The following is a 17517-nucleotide window of genomic DNA, read 5'->3' on the forward strand; positions in this document are numbered from 1 at the left end:
TAAACCAAACCCCAAACTAACTAAAAAACAACAAAAACAGAGTTTGCTAGATTGGAAAATCAAATGTCCTTTTGTTTTTGTAAGCTGAAAGAGTTCTGCTTTGCCTTAAATTTCTTTGCACAGATAAAAACAATCTTTAACAAAATTTACACTCTTTCCTTGTTTATATATTTTGTCCTATAGCAGTTTAGAAATTTTAGGATACCACAGACATATAATTTAGGGAAAATGGATGCACTTTTTTTAATTGAGGGGAATTTTTAAAACTGAAAGGAAAATTCTTAAACAGATAATAATATATCTGATAAATATCATTTAGTTACTCACAAAACTGAGAATGATCACAGATGGTGTTAGAAGTTAGAAGCAGCCTAAACTATCAATCAGTCTAAGCTATAGATATTTAACCTATGGTCAAAGTATATTCCTGAAATTGGGGTGCTGGGTGGCTCAGTGGGTTAAGTGTCAGACTTGGTTTTGGCTGAGGTCATAATTTCAGAGTCCTGGGATCAAGCCCACTGTAAGGCTTCATGTTCAGTGCAGACTTTATGTCAGATTCTCTCTCCCTCTTCCTCCTCCTCCCTCCCCTCCACCCTCTCTCTCTCTATCTCTCTCTCACACACACACATAATCTCTCTCTCTCAAATAAATAAATAAATAACATCTTTTAAAAAGTATATTCCTGAAATTAGCCTGTGTTTATGACATTCCTAACACTCAGAGTGTTAGATCAGGTGCCGAGGATACAGCAGCAGGGAACAAGCCAGATATGGTCCCTGCCTTTTGTGGGGCTTCTGGCCTTTGGGGGAAGAGAGACAACAAACAAGAATCAAATAGTACTGCTGCAACCACAATCATGATAAATCCATGAAAAAAAGTATTAGAGGACCCAAATCAAATTAGGAATGAGGAGAGGTCTGCTCTCCATGTGACATGTAAGCTATGATCTGAAAGCCAAGTACAAAGGGACCAAAAGACCTCCTCTGGCAGAGGACAGAACATGTGGGGGAGGAGGCGCCTGAAATGGGAATGCACCTGGTGAGCTCAGGGCAGTGGGAACAGACCAGAGTGAGTGAGGAGAGAGGTCCAGGCCACAGGACTGGTTTCTCCTGGTGTTATCACAAAATGTCACCTCATCTCAAGGAAGGAATATTCTAAAAGTGATTGGTGTTACATAAGTATGTCATGGTGGTATTTGCACATTGGTTACTACTTAGAGAACACACTTGAGTGGAAACAGAGACCGCTTAGGAGGTTCACAATTATCTGGAGGGTGGGGGGTGGGTTGGGGTGGGTGGCCTGGCCTACAGGGATAATGGCATAGATAAAGAAGTAACTGATTAAAGATATTGGGGGGGGGGCAGATTTGACAGCTCCCAGTGATAAGAATAGGTGTGGGGAGTAAGAGAGGAGTCAAAAATGATACCAAGTTTTTTTTTTTTTTTTTTGATACCAAGTTTCTGTCAAAAACCACAGGGTACATGGAGCATCTGCCTGACACTTTCAGTGATAAGAACTCACTAGTCCTGAGGCAACTTATTCATTTGTTCTACCTAGCATTTGAGACCATTTAAAAATAAAACATTTTCTTCAACTGACAAAGGTAGAATGCTTTGGAAGCTTACCTAACATTTTGCTTACATAAGGCTCAATGTCCACATCCTGTAGGTGTTGATAAGTGTGTGCATGATAGAGACGAAGTGTGGAATCCAAACGAATAGAGACCCACACACCGTCACCCACCCATGCAAGCTGCCGCACCTGGCTCTCCTTCCTGGGGTGTGCATCAAATGATTTCTAGGAAAGAATGTTCAATCACAATGTTACTTTAAGTAGGAGTTCATGTTTAAAAACTGTGCTATAATTTGCACAGTTTGGCAGACTATATATTAAAAGAGGAGCGTAAATATTATTTACTAAATAGGATTACTCTCACATACACAATGCTTTTAACCCCAACTGCAAAACTAAATGAACAACTTAAGGTGTTAGATTTCAGCACTTTGTAGGATATCAATTTACCAAAGTAATACTGGCACATCCAGACTCTGATTATCAGTGTTCAACAAAAAGACTGAATTTGGTCTCAGGATCTTGTACTGCTGCATAGCAATGCATGAACTAAGAGCTGATATATAATTAAACAAAAAGGAACGTATATTGCTGTGTGTGTGTTTATCTGCACATAGGAAATAGATATGGAAAAAGAAAATCCCACCAAATGATTAACTTTGGGACTTCCTAGGAAACTGAATGGGATTTGGCACAAAGGGATTAAAGACTTTTACCTTAAAATTTTCCTGCTGTTTTTCTTAATAATTAGAATGAATTCATATATTATGGCAAAACTTTTAAGAGAGCAATGCTAAGAGATTTTTATCTTTACCATAAGTTGCCACTGCAATTGTATTTCTCAGTTTATGACACACTTATGGATTTGCCTGGATCTACATGGGGTGGCAGAGAGGTGGGAAACCTCCCCCCATACAACCCACACATAACTAAACATCTTAAGAAACGCGCATCCAAATAATACACATATTGCATCTATGGATATTCAGACACACACTTAAACATTCATGTGCGGGGCAGCCCTGGTGGCGCAGCGGTTTAGCGCCTCTTGCAGCTCAGGGTGTGATCCTGGAGACCCGGGATCGAGTCCCATGTCAGGCTCCCCGCATGGAGCCTGCTTCTCCCTCTGCCTGTGTCTCTGCCTCTCTCTCTCTGTCTCTCATGAATAAATAAATAAAATCTTTAAAAAAAAAAATTCATGTGCGAATCCTCCTTTTTTATAAAACACCACCACTTCCCACCAGAGTCAGAAGTGGCAAGAAAGGCAAAGTAACACAGAAAAGCTGTCATCTAATCCATCACTAAAATGCCCTAAAACACAGACTTGGAAAACAGTTTCTAAAGAAGCTAAATATAATCACAGTCTTCAGAAAACACAAATTCAGTAAATGCGGAAAGCACGGTTAAGTTAACTTACCTCTATTTTCATAGCTTTCGGCTGGACCACATAGATTTTGTTCCTATAGCCACACCAGACTTTGTCATGTACGACAGTCATGCACCGGATGGAATGGTGAGGCCGTCCAAGGTCTAACAGGTGATAGTTTGACAAATCCCATTGCCCATCTTCAAAATAAGAAATAAATTATTAGTTAATGCATACTACTTTTTAACACAAACATTCCATTTGGGGTACATTAATAAATGTATTGATGATGCACTGCAAAATACCACACAGTTTATCTTTTCTTTGTAGTGACTGATTCTCTCATTCTGTCTACTGCAAAGTTGGGAAAGAGATCTTAGTGGGGATCTGGTCCAATGAGCCACCCACTGCCTGGATCTCCACACTCACTACAGCAGAGATGTGACTGATCAGCTGTAAGTTATCTGTTTATAATATTAGTTTAAGAATTAGAATGGATTTAGTATTATTTTTTTAGATATTATCTCTCTCACTTGCATTTTGATATATCTCAGGCTGATGTTAAAGACAACACATTGCTAACACTTTAGGAATCACACACGATCATTTTAGTGACGAGAGAAATACAAATGAGAATCAGCCACTGGAAGCTTGCGTTGTAGACTCTACTTGAACAATTTTGGTGAAAGAAAATGTACTGCCTCACAAAGCAGCTGGTACCATCTTCCAAAAGCTGTAACTGTCTGAAAATTACTCCCCATGCCCAATTAGTTCAAGTCTGCCTCCTTGTTTGTCATTGCCCATCAGTCTGTTGCTTTGCCCAAGGGACACAGAAGAACCCAGTCCCACTTCTTTGCTACTGCCCTATGTTTTCTCCTCTCAAAAAAAAAGCGCTTGACGTGTTCTGTACCTACTCCGGTTTATAGACCCTTTGTCCTAACTCCATTTTGTCCATGTTTGTTTAATCTGCTATCTGCCAGAGTGAAGCAGGATTATCACCAGCCCTGTTCTGGACATGGATTTTTAGGAGGCTGAGAGTAGAGTACAGTACCCTTTATTGAGTTGAGGGTCAACCTTTAGGTATTTTTCATTCTTCAGACATGTTGCCTCCTTTTTACTCTTCTGAATCCCAATGCAAAACTTCACATTTAAACTTACTGTCTTTTGTCTGTTCTGTCAATATAATTTTGTTTATTTTTTTTTAAAGATTTTATTTATTTATTCATGAGAGACACAAAAGAGGCAGAGACACAGGCAGAGGGAAGGATGTGGGACTCGATCCCAGAAATCAGGGATCAGGCCCTGAGCCAAAGGCAGACGCCCAACCACTGAGCCACCTGGGCGCCCCCTGTCAATATAATTTTGGAATTCAGCTTGCCAAAACATTTATTATTACATTTTGTCTAGGCTTTTGTATTTATTAGCTGACCGACCACAAAGTGACTAAAAGCCTCTGTGCCTCGTTTCCTCATCTACAGAATGAGAATACAATAGAACCTTCATAAGTTGCTGTGAGGATTAAGCTCAGATAAAGTTTACAAAGGGTCTGAACAAGGTAAAAGAAAGTCCCTTCACTCTTTGATGATATGGAATCATTACCAGCAATCTCTAGGTACCAGTTACAAAGACAACTAATTATCCTCTACCCTTTATTTTTCCAAGCCCCAAAAGATACGACACTTTCAGTGTGGCTATGTTTATGGAGTATTTTCCTGTTCTAGCAATCTAGCAAGTAGGAAATGATTACTTTTGGCTGATACATGTACCAAATCACATGCTCACTTCCCTAGTTCCCTTAACTCAAAGCAGGCTCCACCACCTCTCTTGTCTGCAGATGATAGTTACATCAGTTTTAAAGAAGTTATAGAAATTATAGGACATGAAAATGATTAAACCATATCCCATTAAAAATTAAAAAACCTCCCAAATATAAGTGGATACAAATTAGTTTTAAAATACTGAAAAAAAAGAAAGAAAAAAGAAAACCTTCCCTCTCACTAAATTTCTCCTAAGTGTACTAGTGAGAAACAAGAGCCTCAATATCACATTATGTCAGAGTACCTTGAAATGATAAACTACATGTACTCACATATCTACTAAAGTCATATATTGTTAGTATTCAGCTTACATCTTTATTCTTTCTCCTATTAAGTATCGTTTCTTTAAGACACAGGCCAATCTACTAGAAAATGCTTTTGCAAAGCAATAAACTACACATATTATATGTTCATAACTCACCAACTCCTCTGTGAAAGATTGCAAGGGTGCCATCAGCCAGGGCCACTAACACAATCCCTTTCACGTGTCTGCAAAAAGGAAAAGGGATTTCAGAACTCTCCATTTGGGAAAGCAGAAGAAACCACATGCTACTGAACTAGTTCAGGGGCTCTCAGAGGGCCAATGTGTGACAGACAAGGAGCTTATACCAGAACCTAAAGTATATATATTTTTTTTTTCTTAAGTCATCTCTACACCCAATGTTGAGACTCAAACTCATGATCCCTCCCCCAAGATCAAGGGTCACATACTCTATATTGAGCCAGCCAGGCTTCCTAAGAATATACTCTTCTTTGAGAAAGTCTTGCTATGAAAATGTCAGCTGAATTAAATCAACAGCCTGTGTGGTGACTTCCTTGTTTCACTTCCTGGCCCCCCCAAGCTTCTGTCTTTGCAGAAGGGCTACACGGACCAGAGACAGATGCCTTGAGTGGAACTAACAGTCAGCTCTGTGGACTTCAGAGTTTTTGATAGTGACACAGTGAAAAGGACTAGTGAATCAATGCCCTAGTCAACACGCTCACCAAGTCTAAAGAGTACATAAATTAATAGGTATTAATTGGTTCTTTTTTTTTATTAAAAAAATTTTTTTTAAAGATTTTATTTATTTATTCATGAGAGACACAGAGAGAGAGAGAGGCAGAGACACAGGCAGAGGGAGAAGCAGGCTCCATGCGGGGAGCCCGACGCAGGACTCGATCCCAGGTCTCCAGGATCATGCCCTGGGCTGAAGGCGGTGCTAAACTGCTGAGCCATCCAGGCGTCCCGGTATTAATTGGTTCTATGGTGAGGAATCAACTTGGCAAGTTTGACTTAAAGCTCTACTTAGGAACTATTTTACTTTGCAGTGAGAGATTCAATCTCACTCAGCTTCTCTGCTTCCATAAAGGGGGGGGGGGTGAGGAATCTGGTTACTGACATAATCATGAAGCACACGTTAGCTTTAATAGTCTTAAAAGATAGTTTATACCAAAATACATACTTTTAAAAGGAAGAATTTCTAAAATAAAACTTACACAATACTGAGAATCGAATCTTTAAGTTTAATAGAATGGAGACATTTCCTCCACTGGGCTACAGATGAATGCACATACAAACTGCAAGAACAAAATCAAGACTAGTAAGGCATAGAGAAAACCAAGTCATTGCTTACATCTAATAATGACCACAAAGTTTCCTTAGGATTAAAGAGTAACACAAAAATCTTAGGAAATAACAACAGGGAGAGTTTAATGCAAAAAAATAAGCTGGTTAAGCAAATAGAAACATAGAAGAGTGAAAAGCCAAAACTAGAATAATGCATGGTCAGTTAGTTTCAGGTTACCACATACTTCAGAATCCTTGGCTAAAATCCTTTTTAGAAAATCATTTTACTCTTCTACTACACCAAAATATAACTTTCTGAGGACAGACTGGTTTACATCTGAGAGTGGCAAACACACTCTATGGCCCACAAGCCAAATCTAGCCATACGTCTTTGTATAGCGTGCAAGATAAAAATGGTCTTTACATTTTTAAATGGTTGGAAAAAAAATAAATCATGTATATTTTATGACATCTGAGGATTACAAGAAATTCACCCTTCAGTGTCCATAAACTGTTACTGGAACACAGCCACACTCATCTACTTATGTACTGTCAATGCAATGGCAATGGCTGCTCTTGCACCACCATAGCAGAGTTGACAGTTGCTGCAGAAATTATATGGCCACAAAGCCTAACCTATTTCTTATCTGATCCTTCATAGAAGAGTTAATTGGCCCTCCATTTTGTAGTATTAAGGCTCCTATGGAAAAGATGCACTAGTAATCTTGCTTAATCTGTAGAGAAGCACAATTTTCTGAGACTCCCCATACTACTAGAACGTGAACCAACTATAATGTTAGTTACCATCTCATAAGCTTTCAGACTGGGATCTGTCCTGGTTTTCCTAGTACATTTCACAGTTACATTCAGAATGGAACTGGGCCTTTTTGCAGCCACATGGATTAATTGTTGGTATTTCTTGAACACACTCTAGCCTATATAAGCCTTCTGTGCATCAATAATTCTGCCTCTGTGCTGTTCAGGATCTTGTTTTTGGATCAGTCAGATTCTAAAGTTTTATTTGCCTCTTCTTCCAAGAATATTATATAAAGGATACATTCTGTGACAAAGAACTATATGATTTACCATTCATAACTAATGTAAGTCCAGTTTATAAGGTAATTAGGATCACCTCAAAATCTGTATGTACATAAAGATCTCTGCTTTAATATGTACTTTTTGTTGTATGCCTATGCACTACATTTTACTTATTTATCTTGTGATTCCAAAAGCAAAAATAAAAAACTAAAGACACTCTAATATTAAAAGAATTGGCACCTACCAGCCATTCTGAGCTCCAAGCCACATAGTTGGTAAAAGGCTACTCATTTTCTGGGCTTCCTCTCTCACCAGGTCTTGTTCATTTGGCAATACTGATAACTGATCTTTATATGCATCTGAATCATTACTGGAAAAGGTAAGGAAAATAAGAGCATCTGAGTATGCTTAGCTACAATTTTCAGGGACAGAACATTTCCATATTTCAGTTTGTTTTTTTTTCCCAACAGTTGAGGGGAAAAAAAAAAAAAAGAAAAGCCAATTTTTTTTTAAAGACTTTATTTATCTATTCATCAGAGACACAGAGAGAGAGACAGAGACACAGGCAGAGGGAGAAGCAGACTCCCCGCAGGGAGCCTGATATGGGACCCAATCCCAGGAACCCGGGACCACGACCCAAGCCAAAGGCAGATGCTTAACCACTGAGCCACCCAGGTGAACCCCTGGAAAAGTCAATTTTAAATGCTTATAATAAATATTTCAACAGTTGTACCTGAAATGACATTACCATACTAGAGAGAATGACGGTGCAGATAAGGGAGGTAAGACATAGTAATACAGCAGTTAACATCCAGGCTGTAATTATGATTCTCCCTTAGGGATACTTTGAATTTTTAAAGTTTTTTCTCAGGGGAAAGAAGACAAAGGGATGGTGTGTTTTAAGACCACACACACACATACACATAGGATCCTAGAATCAAGCCCGATATCAGGCTCCCTGCTCAGCAGGGAGTGTCTCTCTCTCTCTGATAAATAAATAAAATCTCTAAAAAAAAAGAAAAAGAAAAAGAAAAAGATAACTGGGCTATCAAATTCAAAACAGACAAACCTATTTCTAAAAAGAGGACTATTCTTAAATTAACAAATCTTAATAGACACTTGATTACTCTATAAACTAAGAGGAAGACTATTAAATTGTAAAAATAATCACATTTAGATAGATCACCATAAGCTTTCTATAGGCCCAGAGAATGCAGAAAATAAAATTAAAGAATTCATTAAATGGGCCTATAGTACCCACGATTTTAAAGGAAGAGCTATTTGCCAGAAAACCAAATTTTAAAAAGTCAGTCCAAGCCCACATGGGAAATCTAACTAAACTGTAGCTAACTGGAGCTGGAATGAGGAGGGCTGGTAAGGAATATGGCACAGTTACAATATGAATGGAAATGAAAAAACAAGTCATATCAGAGGAGAAAAAAACCATGAGAATTTTGACTAATGTCTTATAGGCAAGATTTTTTTTTTTTTTTAAGTGTTAGAAGGTATAGAGAACACCTGAGGGGAGAAATCCAGAGCAGATGCAGTGGAAGGAGAGATGGAGACCTAGTGGAAACACTGTGGCTGCTGGAGAGGATTCTGGTTTCTCTTTATTTGAGTACTTTTCTTGTTTCCTAAGTTGCTGACCCATCTGCATACCTTGACTGATACACTGGTGACAGGTCTTCTGGGATTTGAACTCCCAGGGGATCTGTAAAGACATGCTCTGTGTATACGCCCGGCTGGGAGGTGTCCACAGTGTCTTCAGCTGACCCTGCATTGCCTTCTGTGGCTTCAGTTGCTTCTTCTGCTGTTGGAATATTTTCATCAACCTCGCTATTTTCTTCCTTTTCTACAAAATAAATAAAACATGCTAACTATTCTGAGGTTGAGCTTTTCTCCCAATCATTTCTCCACAAACCACTACTGTAGAATTCCACTCCACCTACCCCCTCCTTCACACTATACCGCGAAATACAGAATTCCTGATTTAAAAGGCATTATAGTGTTACAGTGTCTTCTTTCAAGCTCTTTCATCCTCGTTACTTCAAGATCTAAAATTAAGTAGGAGTTCATAATGAGGCATTTGGAATAGGCTCTGACTCTGTACTGATAACATGTAAGGAAAGTGATACCTGGTGGGTTTTCCGTCACTGGAGAAGCACCATTGGTACTAGGGGAAGTGGCAGCTGCTGTCACACCTTCTGTAGAACAACCAACCACTGTGATGCCCCCCAACAGGCTGTCTGTCTCTGCTGAACTATTGCTGGTCATGCTGCCACATAAAGACGCTTTGTCTACCTGCCCAGATTCTGAAAGTTCTTCTCCTGCAGGGTAGTCTGTTTCTCTTGCTCCTGAAAAACAAGATAAATCTTTTTCTAATAGCTAAGTAAACTCCTATAAAAAGCATAAAGCATTTTCTCCATTAAGGCAACTATAAGTTTGAAATAAGAGCATGCAGATGAGACAAATAGCTATTCAAAATACACTGCCAGGATGGTAACTTTAAATTATACTTAAACGAACCTTCACAAAATGAAGAAGCAGCTTAAGAAATTAAGATAATACTTCTATTACTGCAAGCCTAAGTAAACATGAAAATGTCAGAAATGACACCTGTTCTTTTTTTTTAAGATTTATTTATTCATCAGACATAGAGAGAGAGAAGCAGAGACATAGGCAGAGGGAGAAGCAGGCTCCCCGCGGGGAGCCCGATGCGGGACTCGATCCCTGATCTGGGGATCACGCCCTGAGCTGAAGGCAGCTGCTCAACCACTAAGCCACCCAGGAGTCCCTAACTCTTCTATTCTTAGTGAGCTCCTCAGCAGCCACCTAATGAGGTTATAAACAAGGAAATCGGGCAGGCTGGGTGGCTCAGCGGTTTAGTGTCTGCCTTCAGCCCAGGGTGTAATCCTGGAGACCCTGGATCGAGTCCCACGTCAGGCTCCCTGCATGGAGCCTGCTTCTCCCTCTGCCTGTGTCTCTGCCTCCCTCTCTCTCTCTCTCTGTCTTTCATGAATAAATAAATAAAATAAAAAAAAAAAAAAGGAAATCTAGTATCTGACAATTCAGTAAAAAAATTTTTTTTTAATATCAAGAGTACTACTTGAAGTATGGACTTCTACCACCATTAACTGATCACCGTAGGTGTATACAATGTCTTAAGATATTAATAATACATTAAAACTGAACATTTACCATATAAAGATAAATTTCTTCAGTTTTCTTTATTTAGAAGGCTGTTCTTATTCATAGCACATTAAAATATTGTGTTGTATCAAATTTACCATTTCAATGTGTTTAAGTGTACAACTCAGTGGCATTAATTACATTCACAATGCTGTGCAACCACCACAACTATCTATGTTGGAAACTTTTCCAACACCCCTTGCAGGAAATGTGTACCCATTAAATGGTAATTCCCTGTCCCCAGAGCCTCCCCCTCCCCCTTGGTAATCTCTAATCCACCTGCCTTTGTGAATCCGCCTAGTCTAAATCGCTCATGTAAAATGGAATCAGGTAAAAATTGTCCCTGTGCATCTGGGTTATTTTGTTCAGCATGCTTCCAAAATTAATCTGTATTGTAGTACATAACAAAATTTCATTCATTTTTATGAGTAAATATTCCATTGTGTAGACATATCATGAACCCCCATAATTTTTAAACCAATGTTTTAACATAATATTCAATCCAGAACTTTAGAAGCCTTCTCTTACTAATCAATCTAAACAGCCCCTTGCTCTTTGTCTACCAGGCATCTTCTCATATTACCATTATTGTATTTTCTTCACAATATTTGAAAATATCTTGTTTAGTTATTTGTTTCCAGTTTATTTTTGGTCTTCCCCAACTAGAACATAACCTCCATGAGAGCAATGCATAACTGTACCTCCAGTAAACAAATCAGTTTCTGCCAGTTAAAAGGTGTAGATGGTAGGAAGAGAGGGACGTGGCCTCCTCTTACCTGGTACACTTGCTATACACAGAACATGAGAGTTGCAAACAGTGAAACTGTCTAGGATGTTGCCTGGTTGAATAGCATCGATGATGATAACTTTTGTAGCTGAATGAGTGCTGGTACAGATCCAGACGAGACTGGATAATTCTTCTTGATTTTTTAACTCCTTCTGTTGTTCCTACGTATACAAAGTAAGAAATATGAAAAAAATTTTAAAGATTTTATTTATTTATTCATGAGAGACAGAGAGAGAGAGAGAGAGAGAGAAAGGCAGAGACACAGGCAGAGGGAGAAGCAGGCTCCATGCAGGAAGCCTGATGTGGGACTCAATCCTGGGACTCCAGGATCATGCCCTGGGATCAAGGCAGGCGCTAAACCACTAAGTCACCCAGGGATTCCCGAAATATGAATATTTAAAATGATATGTATATTCACATTTTCATAAGGCTGTGCTTAACAGTAAAGCATTTATTTTCAGGTTATTTGAAAGGCTAAAAATACAACCACCTTTTGGTATTAATTAGTAAACTAAAAAATAGCAGTTAGAGAAAATGAATGATAAAAATGTTCTGTATTTCGATTGTGATGGTTCTTAAATAGATGCATACATTTGCCAAAACTCTTTGAACTGTACCCATTCCAAGTGTATATATCTTATCATATATAAAATATGCCTAAGTAAAATGGATCTAAAAAAGAGAGAGCATGAGGAGTAAGAAAAGGCATAATAATCCCAAATAGAAAGAAGTTGGACCAGAAGTTAGTTTTGGACCAAAAAGCTAAAACCAGGTGAAATGTTAGTGCACACACTTACCTTAAGTTCCTGGTCTAACTTGTCTAAACTACTCTGTGATGCACTTCGCTGTTTACTGCCTTCTGTATCCAAACCAGCAACATCCTTGTAAAATACACTTGCTCCAACAACAGACCCACCATCTCTGGTCTTCCCACCTGATAAATTGACTCCAACTGCACACCACAGCTTTTTGATTTTATTAAAAAAAAAAAAAAAAAAATATTAGGTCATTTTCTCTCTAAAAATGTTTAGAAATTTTCACATTTCTTTAAAAATATAATGATCATGAATATAGGTCTGTTTGTTCCTTTCTTTCTTTTAAGTAAATTCTATCCCCAATGTGGAGCTCAACCCTGAGATTAAGAGTTGCATGTTCTGCTGACTCAGACAGGCACTTCATGAATACAGGTCTTTAATATTCAAAGTATACCAGTTTATTTGCTTTTTAATTTTTTTAAAAAATATTTTATTTATTTATTTGAGAGAGAGAGTGCACGAGTGGGGGGCGGCAGGGACAGCAGACTGCCTGCCAAGCAGGAAGCCTGATTCGGGGCTCAATTCCAGGACTCCAGGATCATGACCTGAGCAAAAGGCAGACACTCAACCACTGAGCCACCCAGGCTCCCCCAGTATCCCAGTTTAAAATTACAAAATAAACAATAACTTCATCCACAAAAGTAGAATTTAAACTTTTTGATTTTAGAAAGAAAAACCACCCAGAGTTTAAGAAATATTTCCTTTAACTTCAAAAGTAACTTACTTTCATTGATGTATCTTTTTCATCTAGAGGTCTGAGATAGACAGGCACAGGTAGATTTTTCATCTTATTTTCCCCTTGGCCATTGGTTACCTAGTAATTAGGGAGGGGAGAGAAAAAGACACATTGGTAAGTCTCATCAAAAGTGAACTCACAAAACCACTGAGCCATGGGCAAGCACTGCTGGTACATGTTTAATGTTTGAAATCATGTTCAAGTTAATTTTGTTATTCTTATTTGAAAATTAAGCAGGAAGTCAAGTGGCAGTTAGAACCAATAAACAAGATACTATGGGAGCTCATAAGAGACACACTACTTCAAAAAAAAAAAAAAGAGATACACTACTTCATGTACATTTTGGTTTACGTGTGTGTGTGTGTGTGTGTGTGTGTGTGTGTGTGTATACACATGTGCTGAGTCTTTTATGGATAGGGAATATGGAAGTAAACAAGTAAAGTTCCTGCAAACCTGAAATGAGGTTTAAGTCAACAGTTTGAAAGGCTACAATGACAATGGTTTTTTAAAACTTCTAAAAACCAGAGGTGGTTTTCTTGGGTACCTAGGTGGCGCAGTCAGTTACGGGATCAACTGGATTTTGGCTCAGGTAATGATCTCAGGGTCCTGGGACTGAGCACTGCATCAGACTCCCCGCTCAGCCGGGAGTCTGCCTGTCTCCCTCTCCTTCTGCCCCTCTCCCCTTCTGTGCATGTTTTCTCCCTCTTTCTCTCCCTCCTTCACTCTCTCTCTGAAATAAATAAATAAAACTTTAAAAAAGGATTTTTTTTAAATGAAATCTTTAAATATTAAAATGGAGCAGGATACACATGCAACTCAATAGCAAAAGCAAACAAACAAATGGATTAAAAAATAGGCAAAGGTTCTAAACAAACATTTTTTCAAAGAAGATACAGACAGCCAACAGGTACATGAAAAGATGCTCAATATCACTAATCATCAGTGAAATGCAAATCAAAACCACAATGAGATACCACCTCACACCTGTCAGAACTGCTATTTTCAAAAAGACAGTAAGTGAGGATATGGAGAAAAGGAAACCCTTATGCATGGATAGTGGGAATGTAAACTGGTGCAACCACTATGGACAAAAAATAAAAAATAGGGATGCCTGGCTCATTTAGTTAGTAGAACTCTGGACTCTTGATCTCAGGTCATGAGTTCAAGCCCCACTTTGGGCATAGAGACGACTTTTAAAAAAAATTAAAAATAGACTACTATTCGATCCAGCAATTCCACTCCTGGGTATTTATCTGGAGAAAGCAAAAACATTAACTTGAAATGATAGATGTTCTATGTTCTCTGCATTCACTGTAGCCAAGACATGGAAACAACCTAAGTGTCCATTAATAAGTAAATGTAAGGTAAATGTGGTATATAAATACAACAGAATATTATTCAGCCATTAAAAAGAATAGTAGGGGATCCCTAGGTGGCTTGGGGGTTTAGTGCCTGCCTTTGGCCCAGGGCGTGATCCTGGTGTTGGGATCGAGTCCCACATCAGGCTCCCTGGATGGAGCCTGCTTCTGCCTTTGCCTGTGTCTCTGCCTCTCTCTCTCTCATGAATAAATAAATAAAATCTTAAAAAAAAAAAAAAAAAGAATAGTAGCTTTCTATCTTCGACAACATGGATGGAACTTGAGAGCATTATGTTAAATAAATTCAGACAGGGAAAAACAAATACCATATAATCTCACTTATATGTGGAATCTTAAACAAACATACAAAGCTCATAAACAGGGGATCCCTGGGTGGCTCAGCAGTTTAGGCCTGCCAATGGCTCAGGGCGTGATCCTGGAGTCCCGGGATCGAGTCCCGCATCGGGCTCCCTGCATGAAGCCTGCTTCTCCCTCTGCCTGTGTCTCTGCTCCCCCACGCCCCCTGTCTGTGTACCTTTCATGAATAAATAATAAAATCTTTAAAAAAAAAACAAAACAAAAAACAAAGTTCATAAACACAGAATAAACTGGTGGCCACTAGAGGCAGGAGTGAGAAGTAGATGAAGTGGTTCGTAAAGGAGGTCAAGAGGTACAAAACTTCCAGTTATAAAATAAGTCATGGAGATGTAATGTACAGCATGGCAACTATAATTAACAATATTACACTGCATATTTAAAGTTGTTAAGAGAGTAAAACTTAAAAGTTCTAACTACAAGAAAAAAAAATCTGTAACCATGTTCAGCGATATTAACTATATTTACTGTGATTTATTTCACAATATATAAAAATATCAAATTATTATGTTGTATACCTGAAATTAATATAATACTGTATGTCAATTATACCACACTAAAAATAAAATAAAACAAAACAAGAAACAAACCAGTAGATTATCTCAAGTCCATGCACTTGGTAAACCCCCCGTTGACCCTTCTCCCTCCTCACAGACTCAGGCATTTCTTTTGAACTCTGGGGCTCTAGAAAACAGCTACCCTCAACCACTACCCTCAACCCTTCTCTAAATGTGTGCCAAGTCCACGAGCAGGTTTGATACAGGTATTTTGATTCCTCCATGCCCAGGCATACACCCTTCCCCTAGCACTTCCCACTAGATGCTCGTATCATGTTCACATCTTACCTGTTTGTACTTTTGAGGCAGACTCCAGCCAAAAGCCTGCACTCTACCATCTTCTTTCTGAACGTGTGCCTTTACCTGACGATACTGTTCTCTCTTTTGTTCTCTGCGTGAGGCTAAACTAGCTTCAGTTCTAAAAGGCAAAGAAATTTCCCTTTTTAATTAAGGGACTATAACAACAGTATATCTCACCTTTCTCGCTAAGAGAGCAAAAATAACAACAAAAAAATCGCACAATTTCAGTTTAGTTTAGTTCAGAGTTCTGCCTTTCTAAGAAGTGTTATACTAACGCTGGCCTTTTAGAGTTGTGCAGTAGGTAAAGTGTTCAAGCTTTAACAGATTAGCAAGCAGCGTATCTTATGTTGAATCATTAGCCATCAAATTTCTATCAGGTTTCAGATTTTGGCCATATGAAAGGGAAAATTCTTAAATATTTTTAGTTCCTCCTTTTTTGTTCATTCAACAAATATTTAGTGAGAATTTTCTAAAGCCAGGGAATGTGCTAGAAGTGATTAAAGATCAATAAATCAGTATCTTCTTAGGAAGATAATAAAGGTTAATTTCTGGACCCCATGATTTGTTTCAGAAGACAAAAATGCAAACTGACTTGCTGTGTCTGTCATAGTTAACAAATCTTCCTGTGTGTCAGACAGTTTACAAACTGTATGTAGTTTAACCCTTGTGCCTCTGAGTCCGGTTATCATACTCAATTTACAGGCAGAGAAGCTGGGACTGAGAGGTTAGCTTGTCCATGTTCATGTACTCAAGGAGCAGCAGAGTCAGGAGGCAAAATCAACTTCTGATGCCAAAGGAAATGTTCAAACATTTAGGATAAAAGCTTACGTAGGCCTTTAATATTTTACTAATATTTACCAGTGTTAGCAACAAGGAGACATTTTAAAACAACTTCTGTTTATGAAACTGTGAGATGTAATTTTCATAAAAGGTATTGACTACAAGTAATCTACTTAAAGGTAGGCAGCCATGTTACAGAAATAGTTTCTTTATAGACTTATGTGAACCTTATAGCTGACCTGATAAAGGGCAAGAATATTCTGAACTGTTAACTTATTTAGAGCATAATCACTAGTTTAGAAAATACTTACTCTTCGCTTAGGAAATCAAAGGCTTTGGATTTATCCCCAGGGAGCTGAGATAAGGTGCTGCTTCTTTTCTTGACAGAAGGAGTAACATGAGAGGTGGGTGCATTGTATTTCAAATTAACAGGTGGTTCAGGCTTCTTAGTTGTATTACTTGAGGAGCTGAAAAGTCGGCTGAAACTAAAAAGAGAAGAGTGAGAGTGAGAGCGAGAAAGTGCATGTGCAAGAGAGACCGTTATTACATGAAGTAATCCATAAATTTCCACAAATTCCACAGTGCTTTTACAAGGCAATGAGTTAGAAACTGGCATAAAGATTTTTTGTAGTCTTACACTGCAGCCTTAGCAATAGTTCACAGCCAAACTCAGACATTCAGTTAAGAAACTATTGCTTAGAATGGCAGATCCTTGCATTTTAATTAGCAATTCACACAATGAAAGGAAGACTCTCAGGACGCCTGGGTGGCTCAGCGGTTGAGCGGTAAAGCGTCTGACTCTGGCTCAGGGTGTGACCCTGGAGTCCTACATGGAGTCCCACATCTACCTGTGTCTCTACCTCTCTCTCTCTCTGTCTCTCATGAATAAATAAAATGCTTAAAAAAAAAAAAGAAAGGAAGACTCTCTTAAGTACAGGGAACTTCTTGTAATGAAGAAATAACATGGGTCCTAGCTCCTGCTTGATAAGTAGTTGTGTTAAACAGCAAGATTATAGCCGCATGGTTTGAACACAAGCTTAGTTAGCCAGTTCTAAAAGTAGTAGTAAAGTACTGGAACACATATTACCATTTTAACATACATCCTGTACATTTTTTATTAAGCTCAATTTATATGTCTACCTTTACAACCACTTAAAAGAATTAACACTTCTATTAAACAGCTGATTCACCAAAAGGGGTAAGTTTTAAGTACAGTAAATACACAGTTCTTCTGGCATGAACATAATTCAAGTCTGAAACACATAAATACACACACTACTC

At 38.4% G+C, this 17517-nt stretch overlaps 1 protein-coding gene across 13 annotated transcripts in view; it reads right to left on the reverse strand.

Moving 5' to 3' along the window:
- Positions 1 to 17517, reverse strand: part of SPAG9 (sperm associated antigen 9) — a 145979-nt gene that overhangs the window by 14890 nt on the left and 113572 nt on the right. For all 13 annotated transcript variants that reach the window (XM_025440309.3, XM_025440308.3, XM_025440306.3 and 10 more), the window contains 12 exons: positions 16548 to 16721; positions 15445 to 15574; positions 12855 to 12944; positions 12113 to 12280; positions 11305 to 11476; positions 9475 to 9693; positions 8999 to 9191; positions 7584 to 7709; positions 6232 to 6312; positions 5177 to 5244; positions 2990 to 3138; positions 1626 to 1797 (listed from right to left, as the gene is read on the reverse strand). In XM_025440309.3, coding sequence (XP_025296094.1) covers positions 1626 to 1797; positions 2990 to 3138; positions 5177 to 5244; positions 6232 to 6312; positions 7584 to 7709; positions 8999 to 9191; positions 9475 to 9693; positions 11305 to 11476; positions 12113 to 12280; positions 12855 to 12944; positions 15445 to 15574; positions 16548 to 16721 — 1742 coding nt within the window. The remainder of the gene's footprint in view (positions 1 to 1625; positions 1798 to 2989; positions 3139 to 5176; positions 5245 to 6231; positions 6313 to 7583; positions 7710 to 8998; positions 9192 to 9474; positions 9694 to 11304; positions 11477 to 12112; positions 12281 to 12854; positions 12945 to 15444; positions 15575 to 16547; positions 16722 to 17517) is intronic.

Source organism: Canis lupus, chromosome 9 (genome assembly GCF_003254725.2).
Source record: "Canis lupus dingo isolate Sandy chromosome 9, ASM325472v2, whole genome shotgun sequence".
Taxonomy (NCBI): domain Eukaryota; kingdom Metazoa; phylum Chordata; class Mammalia; order Carnivora; family Canidae; genus Canis; species Canis lupus.